General features: G+C 40.0%; 1 protein-coding gene across 1 annotated transcript in view; it reads left to right on the forward strand.

Annotated features, from left to right (window-relative positions):
• Positions 1-22,103, forward strand: part of PAPSS2 (3'-phosphoadenosine 5'-phosphosulfate synthase 2) — a 77,953-nt gene that overhangs the window by 37,992 nt on the left and 17,858 nt on the right. The window contains exons 2-7 of the mRNA XM_058543458.1: positions 10,119-10,233; positions 13,581-13,816; positions 14,564-14,702; positions 15,523-15,641; positions 15,762-15,875; positions 17,408-17,519. Of these exons, the coding sequence (XP_058399441.1) occupies positions 10,119-10,233; positions 13,581-13,816; positions 14,564-14,702; positions 15,523-15,641; positions 15,762-15,875; positions 17,408-17,519 (835 nt within the window). The remainder of the gene's footprint in view (positions 1-10,118; positions 10,234-13,580; positions 13,817-14,563; positions 14,703-15,522; positions 15,642-15,761; positions 15,876-17,407; positions 17,520-22,103) is intronic.

The raw sequence follows: 22,103 nt of genomic DNA on the forward strand, positions 1-22,103 counted from the left end.
TCAGGAATTTGTCAATTTGTTTGTCTCAATTTTCACAACTGGTAGTTTGTCACTGGCTACCTGATATGGTTATTTCTCTTATCAAGAGTAATTTAACACAAATTATAAAGAGTACTTTAACACAAAGTATAACCCTATGGAGTTGGTGATTTTTAGGGAGGTATTGTTAGCATAATAAGAAGTAAATACATCTCATCGTGAAAACTGTATGCATGGAATTGGATTTAGTATGTTCAGATGTCGACTCCCTTTATCCATAATCTTTCTTTACACAGAATACCTTAGAACCATATTTTCCTAAACGTAAACTACTTTTTAAACATATTATCAGTTTTGATTTTAGTGATACTTCTTCAGTTAAAACTTCTCTATTTACCGATAACCACAAGATTGGCGTTGAACCTTACATGTCCAGTGGGTAGTGATTACATCCAAGTTGAGGAAGATGTCCTTCTTGCTGTTGGGCTGTTTACAGACTTGACTAACATTTTTAGGGCGCCTTTCTCTGGGAGGTCCCTCGAGGTGCCTGCAGCTGACTCAGACTCTGCCTTACTAAATAGAATGTATGGAAAAGCACGCAGCGGTTCCCATTGTGATATCAACTTCCAAAAGCCGCAGTATCTTCTCCTGGAGCATTTTGTCTCTGTATGAAATAACTAAATGCCAAAAACCACAACTGCCGTGATCAAGTGGAATCGACTGTACTTTCAAGGTTGTCTGTTAGCGTTTACTATACTTCTTTGTGTATTTCAGAGGGACTAGGTATCTCAAAGATTGTTGTTAAGATATCAGGGTTAATATTTTTTTAATTTGTTGGTTTGGTATGGTTATTGTTCTGTTGGTTGTAAGCTACCTCCAGACTTGCTTATGTCTGCACATCTGTTACCCTTTGAGCATCGAATCATTTGGCTTCACCATTTTCTGGTTGAGATATTCTTTATATTTTAAAAATATATTTATTTCCAAATTTAATATAGAAAAATCAGAATATAGAGATAAGAAGAAAAATAACTATCTAGAATTACCTAAACTTCAAGCTGATTACTATTAGCATTTTGTCCTCTTTTCCAGACTTTTTTTCTTTGTAGCCTTATACATATAAATACATGTCTTTTAAAAATAGGATTAATGTTAATTTACTCTGTAACCTGTTTTTTCATTTGGACATATATCATGATATATTTTTAGGTCAATAAATATAGATGTGCATATTCGTCATATGGATGTGCCATAATCTATGTAATTGGTGGACATTTTGATTGTTTCTGATCTCACCATTTAAAATCATTTGCTATTAGTATCTTTGGGTAATGATTCCTTTTTCTGTAATATGAGGTTCTTTGAGAATTAGCAAGACTAGCAGGGAAAATCATAGTGAGACATTGCATATTCTCAACAAAACTTGAATAATTTTATTTCCATAGAAGAATATGTTTTAGAATAAACTAAAATTGAAAAAAAAATTTAAGGAAAGAGCTTTTTATCTTTAAAATTTTAAAACGTATTGCAGTAGTCCCCCTTATCTGCGGGGGGATGCATGAAACAGCAGATAGTACCGACCCCTATATACAGTATGTTTTTTCCTATACATACATATCTATGATACAGTTAATTTATAAATTAGGCACAGTAAGAGATTAATAACAATACTAATAATAAAATAGGACAATTATAACAATATACTATAATAAATTGCCAGCATCACTAGTCTTGCACTTTGGAGCCGTTATGAAGTCAAATAAAGACTACTTGAACACAAGGATTGCAGTACCATGACAGTCAATCTGATAACGAAGATGGCTACTAAGTGACTAATGGGCAGTAGCATGTACAGCGTGGATACCGCTGGACAAAGGGATGATTCATGTCCTGGGCAGGATGGAGCAGGATGACACAAAATTTCATCACACTTCTCAGAACAGAACTGCAATTTAGAACTTAGAAATTGTTTATTTCTGGAATTTGCCATTTAATATTTTCAAACTATGGTTGACTGCAGGTAACTGAATCCATGTAAAGCGAAACCATGGATCAGGGGAGACTGCTGTACAAAACAGTATCAGAATCATAGGTGACTACACTAAAAGTAGAAAACTTCTGTAGAAGTACATAAGAATACATTAATTATAATTGCATAAGAATTATAAATAAGAATTCTAGAAAAAAATTCAAGCTATTAAAAGATTTTCAAAGTAATAGGGAAATGAATTATGATATAACATATTTTGAGATCACTAGATATAATGATGGAAAAGAAATAAAATCAATCTATATAAGCACAATGTCACATTATAAAAATGTCAGATGTATCAAAAAATTAACACAGTTTAATCAAATCAAAATAGAAGTCTGATGTGCATATTTGGCCAACTATAATTAATGATCAAATGGAAGCCTTCAAAGACATCAGGAATATTTTAATATATTCTTAAAATACCCTACAATATATAATATGTAATATATATGATATATAATAAAGTACGTATCAAAAGTATGAAAGCAAGTGAACAAAAAGTATATAATTAATAAAAACTTTACTATACAAAAAAGAAGCAAAATAGGGGACAGCCCCTATTTTAACCCATGGCATAGTGGTTAAGTGTGCGCGTTCTGCTGCTGGCGGCCCAGGTTCTGATCCTGGGCATGTATCGACACACAGCTTGTCAAGCCATGCTGTGGCGGCGTCCCATATAAAAGTGGAGGAAGATGGGCACAGATGTTAGCCCAGGGCCAGTCTTCCTCAGCAAAAAAGAGGAGGATTGGCATGGATGTTAGCTCAGGCCTGATCTTCCTCACCAAAAAAAAAAAAAAAAAAGAACCAAAATATATTTTTAAAAAGTGGATGAGGTCATTGTCCAGAGTGTACTTAATTAATATCAAGAAACAAACATATATCATAAGTAACTTATTACATAGAAAAATGCATATTCTTTCTAGTAACTAAATAAATACAAAGTCATCTAAGGGGAAAAAAACAGTAAGATTGCAAACACAGCAAATTAGTTGGAATATTTAGAAACAGGTATATTGTGGTAGCCTGGTAACTTGGCTTTGTCTTTCTGGAAAATGAACTGATGATACATAATGAGACCTATGAAATAGTTCATGACTTTTAATAATCATTTCACTTTAGGTTATACATCCCATGGAAATAATCTGAAAGGAAGAAATACAAATAAATATTTGTAATTGTAAAACATTTGAAGCTACTCATGTTAAGTAATGAAAATGAAGTGAGAATGATTTTTTAATTGTTTACATTTTTATATAGTATCAAAGCCTTAACATAGTTTATCTCATTTAGTCCTCAATGAGCAAGCTGTGGCACAGAGGTCACACAGCTAGGACTGGAAACTAGGTGTTTTGTGCAGCCAGGAGCAAGACCTGAATGCAGAGTCTGGAAGCCTGGCTGTGTGTTCTGCGTCTTCCAAGGGTGGGACTTTGGCCAGTAGTTTTCGGATTTGTAAATGAGTCACAATGCCCAGCCTGCTTAGCTCCCAGGTTTTGAGCAATAAATGAGATAATGCCTGGGAAGGTGGAGCTTCTACTATAAGCCTGAGAGAGCAATAATTAAGGCGGATGCTCCTAGAAAACGAATCTTAAATGAATCTTCAAACTGCACTCTGAGGAGCAGGGAGGTTTGGAACACTTTTAATCAGCAGGAGACCAATGAAACCAATGTCCAACAGCAGCGAGGGCCGAGTTCAAGGGGACAGAGTGGAGTTGTAATTAGCAAAGTAAAGTGGATTTGTTTGCACTGTGTGGGAGGCAGGAGAGTGTAGAGGGAGTTCAAATCCACTTGCTCTTTTTTTGTTGAAGACATTATGCAGACGTCATAAAAACCTTTGAGCCCTAGGAAACTCATAACCTGAGGCTGGTTTGGTTTCTAGCTTCCTCATTGCTCCATGTTGTCAGTTTCGTAACCCTGCTCACTGTGACACATGGCTGGGATTAGCTCCGGGAACGCCCCGCCCCACATCCTTTCTCCACCTCACTTCTTTTCTTCTAGTCACTCAGAATCAAGGCTGAGGCTGTCTCCTTCGGCACTCCCCTTTCTGCATCACCAATGGGAGTGAGGGGTGGACCTGGCAGAGATACACGCTGCAGCCCCCGACTGTGTGACAAGGTCCCAACTCTAATAGCTCATGAGGCTGACCTGGGGCAAAGGCTCTCCTCTTGCTGGTAACAAAGGGTTCGTGACCGAGATAGCCAGCAAGAGAGCAGTGAGTTTGGGGTAGGATGGGGAGGCTTCAAACTGGTGCACCTCGGGGTGCCGGACTTACTGGCTGGGCTTTGGTTCAAAGATAATAATAATCAGAGCAGCAAGAACAACAGCATCTTGTCTGTGTGTGTGTGTGTGTGTGTGTGTGTGTGTGTGTGTATGTGTGTGTGTGTGTGTGGTGTGTGTGTGTTTACTCTTCACCCCATACAAAGTGTTGTCTTATCCATTGTCTGATTTGATCATGAGCCCCACCTCCCCAGACTTGCCTCAGAGTGACCCAAATCCCTAGAACATTTCTAAATGTGGGTGATTTAAACAAACTACCGTGATTTCTCCAGACTAGATTGAATGCCACCTGGGCCTCATCAAATTCAACATCTTACTGTGTGTCCTGTATTTTCTTTGATACTTTATATACAAAATCATTTTATTTAATCCTTTCCGCAACCCTGTGAGGAAACTATTCTTAGCCCCATTTGACAGAGCAGGAAATGGAGGTTCGGCAATGTTAATAACTTGCCCAGTGTCACAGAGCAAGTAGGATTCAAAGCAGGTTTCAAACCCAGGTTTGCTGGACTCTAAAACCCATACTCATGCTATTCCTGTGCATTCTGCAGGGAGTTTTTCTGGACCAGTGACCTGGAAGAGGGTAGGAATTTTTGCAAAATTTTCCTTAGAGATCCAGAATAGAAGTATGCCACCAACTGTGCGGTTTCTGGGCCACTTCCTGCTAAGTGGCAGTGTTAGACGAGGTGCCGAGGATGTCTATGTGCTCTGTTTCTACGCACAAGGAGGGAAGCATTTTTTTCTTTCACATATGTTTTATTGATTTTCCATAAAGAGAACCCTTCTTCTGACAGCCACTTTCTTTCCAAAGCTTAGCACACCAGTTCTAGGTACTTTGGCCACAAGCTTCCTTGGCACAAGTATTTTCACCACATTTTCCCTGCAAGATTAATTGGCCGTAAGGCAATATTGCCGTGAAAGATGAAATAACTGGTTGACAGTTTGGTTTCAACTAGAAAATGCAGAGATAAAATTTACTGAAAGTGTGAAATAAGATAATGTGAAGCAAGATTGCATACTATACTAGAAAATGATAACAGTTTGCAAATCATTTGATGAAGACAGTCATTTCTCCCACCGGTCCAAAACCAAAAGTTGACCAAGCTATGACAAATATAAAAGAGGTGGCTAGTCGTTCACAACAGTCTTCGAGCATTAATTATTGATTCTTTAGCTAATTTAGATACCACAGCTTGTTCTCCAGTGCCATCTTTACCAAATTTATCATGCAGTATTAGAAATTGGAGACAAAAGAAGAATCGAGCTCCTCCTCCTACTTCCCTCCCCTCAAAAAGAAATGGTTACGTGATTCCTGATGAGTATAAATTTCTTGAAAATGGTGAAAATTGTTTTGCTATTTGATCCTGGAGAACGTGATGTGGACAGAATTTTGGTATTTGGCACAGAATCTGGCTTAGATGATTTGGTGAAATATAAGGACTGGGCATGCGATGGAACATTTAAATGTAGTCCAGATATGTACTACATGTTTCATTGTGTCCTTTTTAATGTCCCTCTTCTATTTTATTTTTTGTTGTTTTATCTTTCATGGCAAAATTGCCTTACAGCCAATCAGTTATGAGGCTATAATGCTTTCGGCAAAGATGGTTATGGTGAAAATACCAGACATGTAGAGAATACCATATGCCCTTTAGAAGGGAGGGAAGGTCTCAACAAGGAAAAGAAGTTTTCAGAAGCCCTGCCCCTTTACAGTTAAAATACCATGCAAAACAGCTGCTTCTATTTTATTTGTTTGCCTTTTGGAGAAAATCAAGGGTAAATCTGAGATAAATAAGAAGCAAAATATCCTCCTGAACCAAAAAAGCTCACTACCAGTATCTGAAAATATTTTGTTGTTTAAACATTGCTGGCATGATAGAAAATCTGTACAAACATTCATGATTAAGATGCAGCTAATAAAAACCAAAAGTTCAGAAATTAATTATTAAATACTGTACTGTATTAGAGTAGTTCCTTCCGGTGGATTCCGAACTGTTTTTGAAAACCAAGCACTTGTTGGGAGGCAGTTAGCAAGATCATAACTAAGTTTCCACAGAAGACTAACAAAGCGTGGAGTTTATTCTGGATCTCTGCTTGTTGGGAGAAGAAACAGCCAAAAGAGAGAGGAAAAAAATTTCTGTGGACAGATTAAGCTGCGCACAGGTGGGCAGCAGCCCCGTAAGTCAAATATGCTGTGATTGGGATCAGAGCCCTCTTCCATAAATGCAGCAATGTTAAACAATATAATTTTACCATCTGAGTCTTATTATGTATTTTCTTGTTTGCTTACTTTTTTTTAATGGCTCTCTTTTTTGCACGTAGTTAAATTTACACATAATGAAATATCTATCTTAAGTGTACATTCAGTGAGTTCCAACAAATCCAAACACTTTTTTACCTCAAACCCTTATCAAAACATCTAACAATGTCATCACCCCAGAGGCAACTGCTGTTCTGATTTAGCAAATTAGTTTTCCCTATTTGGGGACTTCATATAAATGGAGTCATGTGTAGTTTCTTTTCTGTAAGACTTCTTTGATTCAGTGTAATGTTTCCATTCAGTTTCATCCATATCGCATGTGCCAGTAGTCCAATCCTTTTTATTGCTGAGTAGTATTCCATTATATAAGTATTCTACAGTTTTGGGTTTTTGTTTTTTGGAGTTTTTTTGTTTTGTTTTATTTTTTGTTATCTATTTTCTTATTGATGGACACTTGGCTATTTCCAGTTTTGGTCCAAATAAAGTTGCTAAGAATATTCTTGTACAATTCTCTTTGTGGGTACAGGCATACCTCGTTTTATTGTGCTTCACTTTATTGCACTTCACAGATATTGTGTTTTTTATAAGACCCTCCACCAGCAAAAAGATTATGACTCACTGAAGGCTCAGATGATGGTTAGCATTTTTTAGCAATAAAGCATTTTGTGTGTGTGTGTGTGTGTGAGGAAGATTAGCCCTTAGCTAACATCTGATGCCAATCCTCCTCTTTTTTCTGAGGAAAATTGGCCTTGAGCTAACATCCGTACCCATCTTCCTCTATTTTATATGGGATGCTGTCACAGCATGGCTCGACAAGCAGTGTGTTGGTGCGTGCCCAGGATCCGAACCGGCCAACCCCAGGCCGCCGCAGTGGAGTGCGCACGCTTAACTGCTTGTGCCACTGGGCCGACCCCTAAAGCATTTTTTAATTAAGGTGTGTACATTGTTTTTTTAGACATAATGCTATTGCACACTTAATAGACTACAGTATAGTGTAAACATAACTTTCATATGCACTGGGAAACCAAAAAATTCGTGTGACTCGCTTTATTGCGATATTCACTTTACTGCGGTGGTCTGGAACTGAACCCGCAATATCTCCAAGATATACCTGTACATGTTTTCTCTTGAGTAGATGTTGTTGAATGCAATTGCTGAGTCATAGGGGAGGTAAGTGTTTAGTTTTATTAGAAACTGCCAGTTTTTTTCCCCCAGATGGTTGTACCACTTTACGTCTCCTCTATAACATACGGGAGTAGGTCCTTGCTGCCATTATATGTTATCAGTAGCGTCTCATTTTGGTTTTAAATTGCATTTCCCTCATGACTAATGACATTGAGCACTTCTTCATGTGCTTACTGGCCATTTGTGTATCGTCCTTTGTGAAGTAACAATTCAAATCTTCTGCCCATTTTTAAAAATTGGGTTTTCTTTATTCTTGAGTTGTAGGTGTTCTTTATATATCTTTGTATAATATACAGATGTATGTATGAGACCCTCCCCCTCCTCCGGGGAGTGGGGCCCCAGGTGCTTGATCTTTTTGTCTGTACTTCCCCTCAAAATGATGCTAGGGATTCTGCCTTGTTCAGTGCTGTGTTCGCAGTGTGTAGGATGGCTCTGGCCCATAGTAGGAGCTCATTTACACAAACATTTACTGAAAGAATCAATGCGTGAACAGATGGACTGACTTTGGGGCCTGATCTCCAGACACAGTGTTCTTGAATTTAATGGCAGTGGTTAACAAGGAAATAGAGAAAAAGAAAATTTTAATATTACCCTTAAGCTATAAAGTACACTTGGCACAAAGGACTCAGGATACCTTCAGGGCTCTTGTTCACTGAGGAGAAATACTTCTAATTAACTCAGGGACTAGCCTAATTTTTCTTGTTTATGAACCTTCTAGTGAAGCCACCACTGCTGTCTAACCTGCCGCATTCTGGACTATATCCTAACCCCTTCTAAATCTTGGGTTCTGACCAGGTTTGCTTGATAGATGATCAGAGCATCCAGCTTTGGAGGGTTTTAGGTAACTTAACCCAGCTGATCCCACTGTGCCTTCAACACCTTCCTCTTAACTTCCTCTGACACGAATAATGTCCGTCCCCTGCCTGGATGCCCCTTTGCTGGGCTCTGTGCCTTTCTAGCAGGCCCTTCCCCCTGGGTCTTGAAGCCATATTCCTGGTCCTAATCCAGCTGGCTCCAGGCTTTCCTGTTGGAAGTATATACTGAATAATAATTGTCAGCATCCACATTGGTAGAGAACTTTGCTATTTACAGAGCATGTTCACATCCAGTATTTCATATAAGCCTCCAGACGGTCCTAGTTGTATTCTACTTTGTTTTTTTTTCCCCAAAGGAGGTGGCATAAAGAGGTGATTTGATTTGCTCCAGAGTTCCCTTATGTGTCCCAGAGTTTTCTAGGACTCTTCAGGTCTTGCTCAAAGAATATCAGTGCTTTCTTAGCTTTGGTGAGTGTACGTGTGTGGTGTTTAAAAGGCTCCAAGAGGGGCTGGCCCAGTGGCATAGTGGTCAAGTGCATGGTCTCCGCTTGGGTGGCCCGGGGTTTGCAGGCCTGGATCCCGGGGGTGGAGTTATGCACTTCTCATCAAGCCATGCTGTGGTGGCATCCCATATACAAAATAGAGGAAGATGGGCACAGATGTTAGCTCAGGGCCGATCTTCCTCAGCAAAAAGAGGAGGATTGGCAACGGATGTTAGCTCAGGGCTAATCTTCCTCACCAAAAAAAAAAAATGTCCACCAAAATCTGTATTTATTGGTTCATTTAACCTATTTTATTCATCAGACATATGCCTTTCAGCCAGAGTTTAGGATTAGGATCAGATAATGTGTGTCCTCAGTGGGCTGATTTTATTACAGCAAAAATAAGAACATTCGAGATTTGAACCAGCCTACGAGACTAATAACTGGTACATTTCCATTTCTGCAGGGCTTTCTGAAAAATTAAAATGTTCACACACTGACCCTTGGGAAAGTGGAAGCAGAGTTTCATGCTTATGAAAAAGTAGCCTTGGGCATCGTGCCTCCACTCAAGGACTCAACTCCTAAGTCCCTGAGGTCTGATATCAGGTGGGACCGAGAGGAGTATTACTGACTTGAACTCTTTACTCTGTGATCTGGGCCTCTCCTTGGCTCTGTAGAGAGTGAGGCTCAACCAGCCTCACTCTAGTATTTCCTCAGCGGTTGGAATATTTAGGTCATTTTCAGTTTATGCCCATAGGGCTTGGGAAGAACGTGCATCTATAGAAACAAAGGCATTCCCCCCACCGTTATGTAAAGGTGCACATTTTTAAATATTATGGAACCAGAACTTTTACATTGTATCAATAATTGTCTCATTCAAATTATACTTTCAAAGGGTCATGAGGAGTATTCTAAAGGTAGTGTCTGTTTCTAAATTAGTGGAATTAATAAACGTTACTCTGTGTGCCAGTTATAAAAGAGCCGTTTCAGTTAGGGAAGACTATTAATGTAATGTTATTTTATTATATTTATATATATTTATTATCTTATTAATCAAATATTCTGCTTGATTTTGTCTTGTTTTGTAGAGCCAGCAGAAATCCACCAATGTCATCTATCAGGCCCACCATGTAAGCAGGAACAAGAGAGGGCAGGTGGTTGGAACAAGGGGCGGGTTCCGAGGATGTACCGTGTGGCTGACAGGTATGCCATGTTGCAATATATATGTTTTTTTTTTAACTGAAAATCGACATGTGACACACAATTTTAAGAAAATTAGTGTAACATATGACATATATTACATGTTTATTTTTAACATTAGAAGGAGGCTGAGAGCTGTAGTAAAAAGCCCCAGTGTAAGTCCTAACTCTACCATCAGTGAGAAGTAGAACTTTGATCAAGTCATGGAACATCTCTAGTTCTCAGTTTTCTCCTCTTTGGCGGGAAGGGATGGGACAAGTTGATTATGACATTCCCTTTCAGCTCTAAGGAATTCCATAATTCTCATGTTCATGCCTAAACACATTTACTAGCAGTTAGGAATGGAGCTTTCCTAATTCGACATCAAGCGTTTGGCTGTCCATAAAGTTTTGGATGTTTACAGATGTTCTTTATTGTTTTCTGATGTATTAACATTCTAGGGAACTATTTCATTCAGTGTTTAAAAAAAAAGCACATAAGAATCTACACAAGAAGGAAACCTAGTGATTTCTATTTGGCAGAGGATTGCCCCTTATATACAGAAATAACTTGCTCTCACTGAGGTGACCAAATGAATCTCCCCTTTCTTGTGTTTTTATAGCCACAGAATGTCAAAGCTAAGGGTTAGTGACAGAAATGGGATTAGTCCTAGGCTGTTACCTTATACTCTGAGTGCAAGGTAGAGGAAATTGTTTCCTGGGAATATAAGTCTGACATAGCCTGGACTCAAAAGGAAAAACCATGTGCATTTAATAGAAATGATATTTCAAATGCAGATGAGTTCAGATCCAAAGATATCTTTATCAAGGTTATGAAATCAACTCATATGTTGCTATCGCTCACAAATGCTGATTTATCTGAAGATAATTCTATAGAATATTGCAGGGAAGGACCTGCTTTGCATCTTTTATTGCTATTCTGAGTGTTTCCCATTCCTGTCTAAATCAGCCTCATTCTTCTTTTTCAAGTTTTTGCCTAGTGCCTGTGGCACATGCTTTGGTTTCCTGATTCCATTCATTCCTGGTAAAACGACTTTTTGCAGCTTTTGGGGTGAGGATAGACAGTGGGCAAGGAGCCTGCTGTATTCCAATAGGTGGTATTCACCTGTCATGATTCCTGAAATGTTTCCCCCCACTCCCTCGAGAGGCGTGATGTTTTGTGGTGGATAAAACACAGCTGTGTTCCAGATGTTTCCCTCTTGTTATGTGTTTGATTCATGATATGTTTGCCTTCATGTGTTTGCCCAACTTTTGGATTGGGTCATAAACACAGAGTCCATTTTTTCTAATATGGAACATCCTCGAAAAGAAAAAGAGAAATGGTAGAAGAGAAAAAAAAAATCTGAAGGGTATTCTTCCCCTGTCTTTTCTTACTCTTAAAAAATCATCTTTTCCCAATTTATTTTGTATTCTCATGTTACAGAGGTAGGATATTGACCAGGCAGACCAGAAGAAACCAAATACTTCAAATCCAGAGACTGGGATTTGAGCCCCAGCTCCACCTACATTAACTGTGTGATTTTGGACAAGCCAACTAACCTCTCTAAGCCTCAGTTTCCTTACTTGTAAAATGAGAATAAAGATAGTACCTGCCTCACAGAGGTGGAGGTAGAACTAAATGTATATGCTCACTTAGCACAGTGCCTGGCCCATAGTAAAACTCTCAGTAAATGTAATTAATGTTACCCCAATGTATTGAAATAAAAGTGGCCAACAATCTAGTTTAATACAGTTACTGTGATTTAGCTCTTAGTTTCCTGAGAGCTGAAGAAAAATCGAAGGAAATTTCTATTATTTCTCTCATTTTATGATGCAAGAGAACATACTAGAGATTCAGGAGTTCCATTTCTCCTACCCCACGACTGGACATAAAGTTTAAGAGGAATTTATCATATTAGTCTTTATTCAAATGACACTGAGTTCCATAATAATATAATAAACAATGTCTTCAGTAATGATTTAAAAAGATTGCCAACACATTCTTCATGTAGCCATTTCTTCCAATGATTCTTGTCAAAGCCAGGGGCATGACTTTAAAACATAGCTGAAAATATGGAAACTAGTGGTTTACCTTTCGTATATTGCCTTTCTTGCCAAGTCTCCTTTCTGCCCTTCCTCTCTGTCCTTCATCCCTGCTCTTCTATTTTCCATCTTTTTCCTCTTTTCCTCCTGCTGTCTTCTCTGTATTAACCTCTTGACCTTCTTTTCTTCCCCCCTAACTTTTCCTCTCCCGTGCCCGGGTACCATCTGACAGTGGCTTGGCATGATGGCGTATTCTTCGGGTTCAGAGATCTTCAGGACAACTGAATTTTTAGACTGCTACTTTTCCAGGGTAGTTTAGACTTGGAGCTCTTAAGTAATTCTGGCAGGTGGCATTTCTTTCCCTTTCTCCTTGTGTCTTGTCTCATATAGAAATTATTTTTTTTTTAAAGATTTTATTTATTTATTTATTTTTTCCCCCAAAGCCCCAGTAGATAGTTGTGTGTCATAGCTGCACATCCTTCTAGTTGCTGTATGTGGGACGCGGCCTCAGCATGGCCGGAGAAGCGGTGCGTCGGTGTGCGCCCGGGATCCGAACCCGGGCCGCCCGCAGCGGAGTGCACGCACTTAACCGCTAAGCCACGGGGCTGGTCCTCATATAGAAATTATAAAGTATATTCCAATCATTGTGCTTTGAAGCCACGGCAAAAGGCACGGGGTAACTCTGTTCTCACGTAAAGACTCCAAACACCTAACAGTGTATGGCAGCTCAAATTCATCTGCAGCCTAGCTCAGGAGGGCTCTCTGTCTTCATGTTTTGAGAGTCATCTTGGAAACATCTTGAAGCCAAAAGGACAGTATGTGGGCTCTGTTGTCAGATGGTTGTTTAGTGACGTCCACAAGGGAGGTGGGCCTCCCAGTTTCCAGGGGCTGCCTGTCCCCTCCACTCCAGCTGATTGCTGTCAGGAGGGGATAAGAGAACAGTCAGCAGATCTGATTTTTTCAAGAGAAGCCAGAATCTGGATTTGTATGCACAACTTTCTAATCTTTAAAACATTCTGCAGGCAAAGCAGAACTCACCAAGAACCATTCACAGCCCCCCAGGTCTCCCTACTTATGAACCCTGCTTGCTTTGAAAGGCTATAATCCTAACAAGGGACAAATAGTTATATTTCAAGATTTGAAAGAAATACAAGTATACAAGTACTTGTAGAAAACTATGCTTTTTCTAGATTTTAATGGTTTTGATTTGAGGTCAATCAAATGATTGTAATGAAGGTGTAATTACACTTAAATTACTGGATCAAGTCACAATTTATCATCTTAAACAATTGGGGACAATGCCAGTCTTGTCTTGCCTGTTCTGAACAGGTCTCTCCGGTGCTGGAAAAACAACCATAAGTTTTGCCCTGGAAGAGTACCTTGTCTCCCACGCCATCCCATGTTACTCCCTCGATGGGGACAACATCCGTCATGGCCTCAACAAGAACCTTGGATTCTCTCCCGGAGACAGAGAAGAAAATATCCGGCGGATTGCCGAGGTGGCCAAGCTGTTTGCTGATGCTGGTCTGGTCTGCATTACCAGCTTCATTTCTCCTTTCACAAAGGTAAGATGATTCGGCTGCACACAATTCCCACACACAGCGCCAGTGCTCTCAGACTGCCAGGAAAAGGAGGAGGGTGGGGGGAGGGCACAAGGGAATGTTAAGCTTTCAGTTTCCCCCACTGTTTCTTCCTCCCCTCACTTGCTCCCTCATTTCCTCTATTTAATATTGGTTATAAGAAGAGAGTTCCTTCATTTCCAGACGCTAGGGCACCGGTTGACATAAACTCTTCCGCGTTCACAGTTGTAGGGTACATTTGGCCAGAGTTGAAGGAAGAAAAACTTAAAAAAGAAAAACTTTAAACTTTAAACTGTGATTTCATATCTCCAAAAGGCCAGAATGCTTGGCCTGCTGAAGAAAACAGCAGTTTATTGTCAAAGCATCGGGTTATGTGTATTTAATGTTGAAATCAGCGAGGTGGAGTGTCATTCTTCTTGTTTCAAAACAGGAAATTTCTTTGAACTACGAATAAGACGCTGCATACTTTGAACACACCTTTTGAATGAAATGCTCCCATATTGCCAGCCCTGTCCTTTAGTAGAGTTTCTTTCCCGTGGTTTTCTCTGAAAGTCCTTGAGAGAGCTATGTTTACTAGAGCAAAACTTCTGGACTTAAGGACGAGTTTCCCGCCACCTCTGCAGAAACTCCACTGTGTCTTAAGGCTATAGAATTCTAGAGCGCACAATGTTTTGTGATGAAGAATTTCATTGTGAAACCTCTTCTTACATTCTTATGTGTATTTTTTTCCAGGATCGTGAGAATGCCCGCAAAATCCATGAATCAGCGGGACTGCCGTTCTTTGAAGTATTTGTGGATGCGCCTCTGAATATTTGTGAGAGCAGAGATGTAAAAGGCCTCTACAAACGGGCCCGAGCCGGGGAGATCAAAGGTAGGAGAACCAGCTCAGTGAGTGGCACCATTGTCAGTTACTTATGCTATTGATACTTCTCAGTCTGTCCCCACAAATCTCTCTGAAGTTTCAAAGACTGCTTTCCAAAATTGCATATAACATACACAACTATTTTTTTCTTTTGCTGAGGAAGATTCTCCCTGAGCTAACATCTGTTGCCAATCTTCCTGTTTTGTTTTTTTTTTTTTGGCTTGAAGAAGACTGGCCCTGAGCTAACATCTGTGCCAATCTTCCTCTATTTTGTATGTGGGTCGCCACCACAGCATGGTGACGAGTGGTATAGTTCTGCACCCAGGAACTGAACCTGTGAACCCAGGCCGCCAAAGCGGAGCACGTGGAACTTTAACCCCTCGGCCACGGGGTCGGCCCCTAGAATACACAACTTTTTATCAAACCATAATATATTCATTATATCCATGGGCTTATTAAAATGTGGGCTTGTAATTGTCAAGAACAATCGCCTCACCCATAAGCAATAAATTTCAGAGAACTACAGTGCATATGGATCTGTGAGTGTGTGTTTCAGAGTTTTTCCTTCTCCTTGTCTTCCTTTTTGAAACTAATCAGCTGCAGAGGGCTTGGACTTAGAAAGATTTTGTTGCAAATCAGGGACTTTCTGTATTGACAATATAGTTGTATATTTTCTTATCTATGGCTGGAGGTCAAGGATGGTTGTTTGACCTTTTCTATTATAATCTGAATTCTCAGTTTAACACGTTATTCTAACACATGTTATATCTTATTGATTAAAACAATTGTTCTGTCGGTGCAGATGTGATTTTTACCCTCTGTCTTGCAGGGTTTACGGGTATTGATTCTGATTATGAGAAACCTGAAACTCCTGAGCTTGTGCTTAAAACCAACTTGTCCTCAGTGGGTGACTGTGTCCAGCAGGTAGTGGAACTTCTGCAAGAGCAGGTGGGTGGACTGGTTGTCTTTTGATTTTAACTTAATAAAGTCATGAAAGATCATCTATTAGCTGAAGCATTCTTTTTACTGTTTTCATTTCAAATTGTTCACGATTCTGCTTCATTTCAGAACATTGTACCCCATACTGTAATCAAAGGCATCCATGAGCTCTTTGTGCCGGAAAACAAGCTCGGCCAGGTGCAAGCTGAGGCTGAAGCTCTCCCTTCGTTATCAATTACCAAGGTGAGAGGGTGCGCACTGGCCCAAGGAGAATTAGGCTTAACATCAGTCATTGTAACCCATTTACAGTTACATTAAGGAAGGTATGCATAAGGGAAATGCAATGTCCATAAAGAAAAACACTTCATTTTGCCAATTATTTCTTACCTTTTCTCCAAATAAATCTGTTACCAAGAGTTTACACAAGGCAGCTGATCAATGCCATCTACAGAGGCAGACCAGGAAGGTAACTTGTATATTTGCATAGGACAATTTTACATAGTTGTCATTTTTACCTTTGATTGTGCCAAACTGCAGGCAATAGGCAGTAATTATTTGTTGGCAGCGGCTAAGAAAACAGTTTGTCCAGAATACAAGTGCTTCTTGGGCAATCAAGAAGGAATTTGAAGAAAACGAAAAGCAACCTTGACCTAAAGTGATATGAATGCCTTGAACTTTTTCTGCTCTGCAAATCCTGCTCTTCCTTCATCAGGGAGAGTCTAGTCTGAGGAGAGAGGGAGACAGCTTTGGTTGCATTGATTTTACTACCTGGAAGATATAAGATGCAGCCCCAGCAAACTGCCCTGCAGATGCCTTGACCTTTTTATGGGTCAGTGTTAGTTGGTACATATAAGGTGATCAAGTCTTCATTGCTAACTTTTTGTTATCCATTAAAACTTTGGACATTTTAATGAGAGACAGAGTAAATTGGGAACTTGCTTCAGCTCATGAAGACTCCATACTCTAGTAAATCATGACAATTTATAAACGGAGCCCCCTGACGTTACAAAATAAATTCTGAGCACTCCAATGCTCCGGGCAGATGAGAAACACATAATTTTAATTACAGTGTGGAATGATAGTTTCAATAAGAAAACGGGCTGCAAAGTACAGAAGAACAAATAATTTAATGATTAGTTTTTTTAGTGCTAGGGCTGACAGGAAAGGTTTCAGAGCAGTAACCCATGAGCTGGGTTTTAAAGGATGAAGAGGAGTTTTCAGGTGGGGAGGGTGATAGGCCAGAAACCACATGTGTGTTTAGACTATACATTGTCTGGCATTTTTGGCCATAGGCCCCCAAGTGGGGAGTGGGAGGAGGTAGAAATCCCTACATGAGCCCCAGGGGACCAGAGCTTAAAGGGCTTTCAGTATCATGCTAAGAATTTGGACTTTTATCTTGGACTCAATGGTTTGTCCAATTCATTCAAATAACTAGTACATTTGGTGAAAAAATGTAGCCAAACAAGAATTTTTGTGGAAAAAAGGAAGAAAGAAGAGTGAATTTTCAACACACACATCATAAGGATAGATACAGCCTAAAGTATTCAAATAAATCATCTCAACTTGAAATCTTTTCACCACTGTCCTGTAGGAAAGTTCTAGACACAAATTTATCTGGCCCGTAGACCATGGGTCAGCATAACATATGGGAACACTTAAAACATAAAAGGTTCTGCCTTCATTCTCCTGTTAACTGGGAAAGAAAGGACTGCCCTGGGGCCAGATGGCTGGGAAACAGCTTATGGAAATGTTCACCTGCCTTTCCTGTTTTGCAGCTGGATCTTCAGTGGGTCCAAGTTTTGAGTGAAGGCTGGGCCACTCCCCTCAGAGGTTTTATGCGGGAGAAGGAGTACTTGCAGGCTTTGCACTTTGGCACTCTGCTAGATGGTATGAGGTTTTTTTCGTTTGCTTGTTTCTTACTCTTCATTATTAAAGAAAAATAATGTTTCTCAGAAGTCTTTACAGGAACAAGAAATGTTAATCCTTGGTTTGTAAATCTTACTAAAAATATTGAAAATATTTAGATCATTTACAGTGTGTCCAATTCTATTGTGTATAAGCTTCCATTTTTAGGATTTTTTTGGTTATCCTCAAAGGATTATTGATTATTTAAAACTAAAGAACTGAAAAATGAAGGTTTAACTTGCATACCAAGCCAAGAGAAGGTTAAGTCTGCTTCATCTCTACCTGCCCTTTGCTGGCCCTGGTGTTCAGAAGGCAGGGGACAGTCGGAAGCACCATTGCCAGCTGCTAGGACCATCCTGCGGCAGTCAGCATGAACTCAGCACACAGTGCTCATTGGCAGGGTGCCTCCTACCCTCCAGGTTGGTCTGTCAAACATTATTGCAGCAGCTCCTCTCCTTGGTGGATAGTAAAGTGTCGATATCCGTGTCCATACATGAAGTATATTAGGATGGCTTCATCCAGGAAATTCTAACAGGGGATGTTAAGGCAGCTTTCTGGGCACAAGCTGGATGGCTTCTAGAGAACTGATCTGGTCAAGGTCACAAGCATGTGTTATTCAGAAAACTTCCAGACCCTTCTATGGTCATTTCCTTCCTAGAACTGCCTGAGCTTATCAAATGGAGTTTGTCGATGTCAAGACCTTGGAGAATGACTGCTAAGTGGGGAAGGGGTGGTGGTAGAGTCACGCTGAATTTGGCTTTTTTTATGTGTGTGTGTGTGAGGAAGATCAGCCCTGAGCTAACATCCGATGCCAATCCTCTTCTTTTTTTGCTGAGGAAGATTGGCCCTGAGCTAACATCCGTGCCCATCTTCCTCTACTTTATATGGGATGCCACCACAGCATGGCTTGACAAGTGGTCAAGTGCGTCAGTGCACGCCTGGGACCCAAACCCGCGAATCCCAGGCTGCTGAAGCGGAGTGCGCGCACTTAACCACTTGTGCCACCAGGCCGGCTTTGTTTTTTCTTTTTTTTTGGTGAGGAAGGTTAGCCCTGAGCTAAAATCTGTTGCCAATCCTCCTCTTTCTGCTGAGGAAGATTGGCCCTGGGCTAACATCCGTGCCCATCTTCCTCTTGAATTTGTAATACTGAGCAGGGCTCCAAACCTTTGAGGAAGAAAAATCAGGTGAGATGTTCTTTCTTGGTAAAGATGTTCGAGTTCTGGGCTTGTACCTCTACCTGGGGAATGGGGCATAGAGCCAGAATCAGAACTCAAAGTCTGGTCAAAATGGGCTCTCTCTCCTTATTCCTCTGCTGTGGCTGATAATGTCCCACAACCCGAGACCTTCATTTCTCAGATTAAATAACATTCCAAAAGACACTTGATTTACTTATAGCTTGCCTTAACAATAATAATAATGCATATCTATACAGCATTTCTCTGTTTTCACAGCATTTTCTCAGGCATTATTTTATTTGATCCTTATGAAAGCCCTAGAAGACAGGCAACTATTATTATTCTGCTTTCCAGATGAGGAAACTGACCTAAGGTTAAGTCCTTTGCTCAAGTTCATACCATTGATAAGTGAGGAGCCCAAGACCAGAGTCGAGAATCTCCTGAGTTTTGGCCCAGTGCTCTTTCCATCCCAGGCTGCTCTCTTGATGTCCTTTCCAATAAAAGTTAGAGAGCCAGGATGTCTGTACAAGAAAGGCTGACATTTACCTTGATGTGTTAATTTTGACACATGCCAAAGACAGGCTGGATCAAGTAAATGTCGCTGGACTCAGCAGCCAGCCCCGAACAAGAGGTTGACCATGAGCACCCAGACCAGAGCTGTGGCCAAAAGACAAGTGAACCACATTGAAAGTGAGGACCTTATTACAGACACAGTGCTGTTACCATTGACAAGTATTTGTGCCATAAATAAAAATACCAGGGCGGTGGTTGTGGTTGCAGAAGTCAATGTTAGTAGAAATCAGGGTCCTTAACCTTGGCTCTAGGACTGCAAGGTGAGGGGACAAAATCATCCTAGACTAGGCAAAAATAGTTTGTGTTAAGAAGGGGAGAAGGGGAATTTTCCTGGGTTAAGAGTTCGAAGCTTTTGATAGATTTTTAAAGGAGTCTATGATCCAAAAAGATAAAGAACAGCTAATACAGATAATCCCTCTGGATAATTTAGGCAAAATCTCTTTTTCTTCCTCTCACATAATTTCAATTTCATTTTACAGTGTTCTTCAATTTGCAAAACACATTGCTTGTCTTTTTCTTATTTGGTTCTCACTACCATAAGGTGGATGAAGCACTTATTATTGCTTCCACTTCCCAAGTAGTCCAGGCATCTATCCCCCCAAGCCCACCCATCTGGGGATATGAATGAGGTCACTTTCCCATTAATACTTGAATCTGGCTAGTTCCTAGCCCCTACCTGCTCATACAGAAATCCCAGTTCTTTACAAAGCCTGCACCCACCTGTTGGTGGGAGTTCTCAAGGGGTGTGTTTCCTGTGCTCCTGAGTCAGGCCCATGGCCATACGCCACTTGCTATGTGGATCTGTGTGGCTCTCTGCACCCACAGAGGTGCAGATCCTGCCCATTCGGGTCAGCCACTAAAGTCCTTGTGCCCACAGGGCTGTGGCAGTTCACAGACTCTTTCTCAAGTGGGAAGGAGGATGTTCCCTTCCTCTTTGTTAATCTCAGTAGAGGACCCTCCAGCACGTTGCTTGAGTCCCACAGAGCTAGAGAATTGAGTGAAATAACTCCTATAATCCATACACACCTCTTTATTCTCCTGTGGTTGCCGATTTGGCTATGTGAGGGGAGGTTGAGAGCAGATGTCATGCTGTTTCCATCACCCACACCCCATTCCAACCTGCAGGCCTGTTTCTGGGACTCTCTGCAAGACTCCTTTTTTCCCTGCAGGGATTCTGTGCTGGCTCCATCATCTACCCCTGCAACCAGAGTCTACTGGACATGTCTAGGCAACCCCAGTTGTAGTTAGGATTCAAAAGTCCCCACACCCTCCAGAAGCCTCCTCAACTCCTATGTAAATCAGTTAATAAAAATAGATACCAGGGATATAATACGCTGCCCATCTCTACCTAAACAGAGGCAGAATATCATAGTGGGTAAGAGTGAGCTGTGGAGCCAAACCATCTGGGTTCACAGCCAGTGATGAGCTATGAATCTGGGGCAAATGATTTAAACTCGCTGGGCCTCAGTTCCCTGTCTGTAAAATGGGGATTTAATAACTATACCTATCTCATTCAGATGGTGAAAGTTTAAAAGAATACATGGCTTTCCAAGGCAGGGCTTGAGGCCTTTCCATATATACTGCTAACATTTATTTAGCAGGTAATGTGTTCTGACCCTGGTGTTTGACATAGGATATCACATTTAATCTGGATAACACCACTGTGAAGATATTTTTTCCATTTGAGCAAATAAGTATTGTAAAGTTTAAATAACTCACTTGAAGCCTGGATTCAAATCCAGGTTATCCTGGCTCTAGTATTTGTACTTCCGCTGGGCATAGTTTCATGCCCTCTAAACATCTGTGATTCTAGGACGTTCTAGAGCAGTTTGCTTCCACATCTCCCAAAGTCTGGTCTGGAACCATTTGACAGTAGTTATAACATCACATATTTGTAAGAGAGAACTTCTTGCTAAAGTTGGAGGGGCTGTTGATGTATGTTATAATTATTTTAAAACAGATAATTATCTGAATAATGCTTTTGGATTGTATTGAACAATATTCAATACAAATTCTGGTTTCACCAGCTTTTTGCTGTCAGATAGTCTCTATTTTTAAAAATAGCAGTAGGAAAGAGCTCAGTATATTTGTATGTTGTATGTGTGAAGTTTCATAATAGGAATTTGTTCCTTGACATTGTTGCTTTAAGATTATTTTCCTGGAGAGCTGAAAACATGTTTCTTACTTGTGTTTGTATTTCTCTAGGCATGGTCGTTCCTGGTATGTACTTCAACTTTCCAAGTAGTTAAATTATTATAATTAGATATGTTACATTAATTAGAAATGGTTAAGAGCATAACTAAAAAAGATCCAAATGAACCAGTTGGAATTGCTAACAATTCATGATCCAACCAGTTATAATAGCATAATGCTATATTCTTCTGTGGATTGGAGTCCAAATAACAGGAAATTTCTGGATCAGATGCAGCTGTTGTTTATAGTGTTGTGTTTAGCTGACAAAAGTAAACTTGTTTCTAAACTATTGCACATTTTGTTCCTGAGATTTTAAAAATTTATGATCCTGTCTGCTAATTATTTCTACTGAGTGTTGGTCCTCATTTAGTTTCACAAATCTGGAAATTTTTTTTCTACTGCATTTATAAAACATTTATAATTGATGAAGGATAAATCAATTTTAGATGCAATTTAAAGTGAAGCACCTGGTTGGATCGTGGATGATTGTACTTCATTTGTTTGTGATGTGTAATTATGCATGAATTTAATTTCAAGCTATAACAATTGGTAGTTAGAGAATTGGGAATAAATACACACTTGCTGCGACAGTAAACTTCTGCACTATACCAGAATGAAAAGGTAA

The sequence above is a fragment of the Diceros bicornis genome, chromosome 6 (genome assembly GCF_020826845.1).
Source record: "Diceros bicornis minor isolate mBicDic1 chromosome 6, mDicBic1.mat.cur, whole genome shotgun sequence".
Lineage (NCBI taxonomy): Eukaryota > Metazoa > Chordata > Mammalia > Perissodactyla > Rhinocerotidae > Diceros > Diceros bicornis.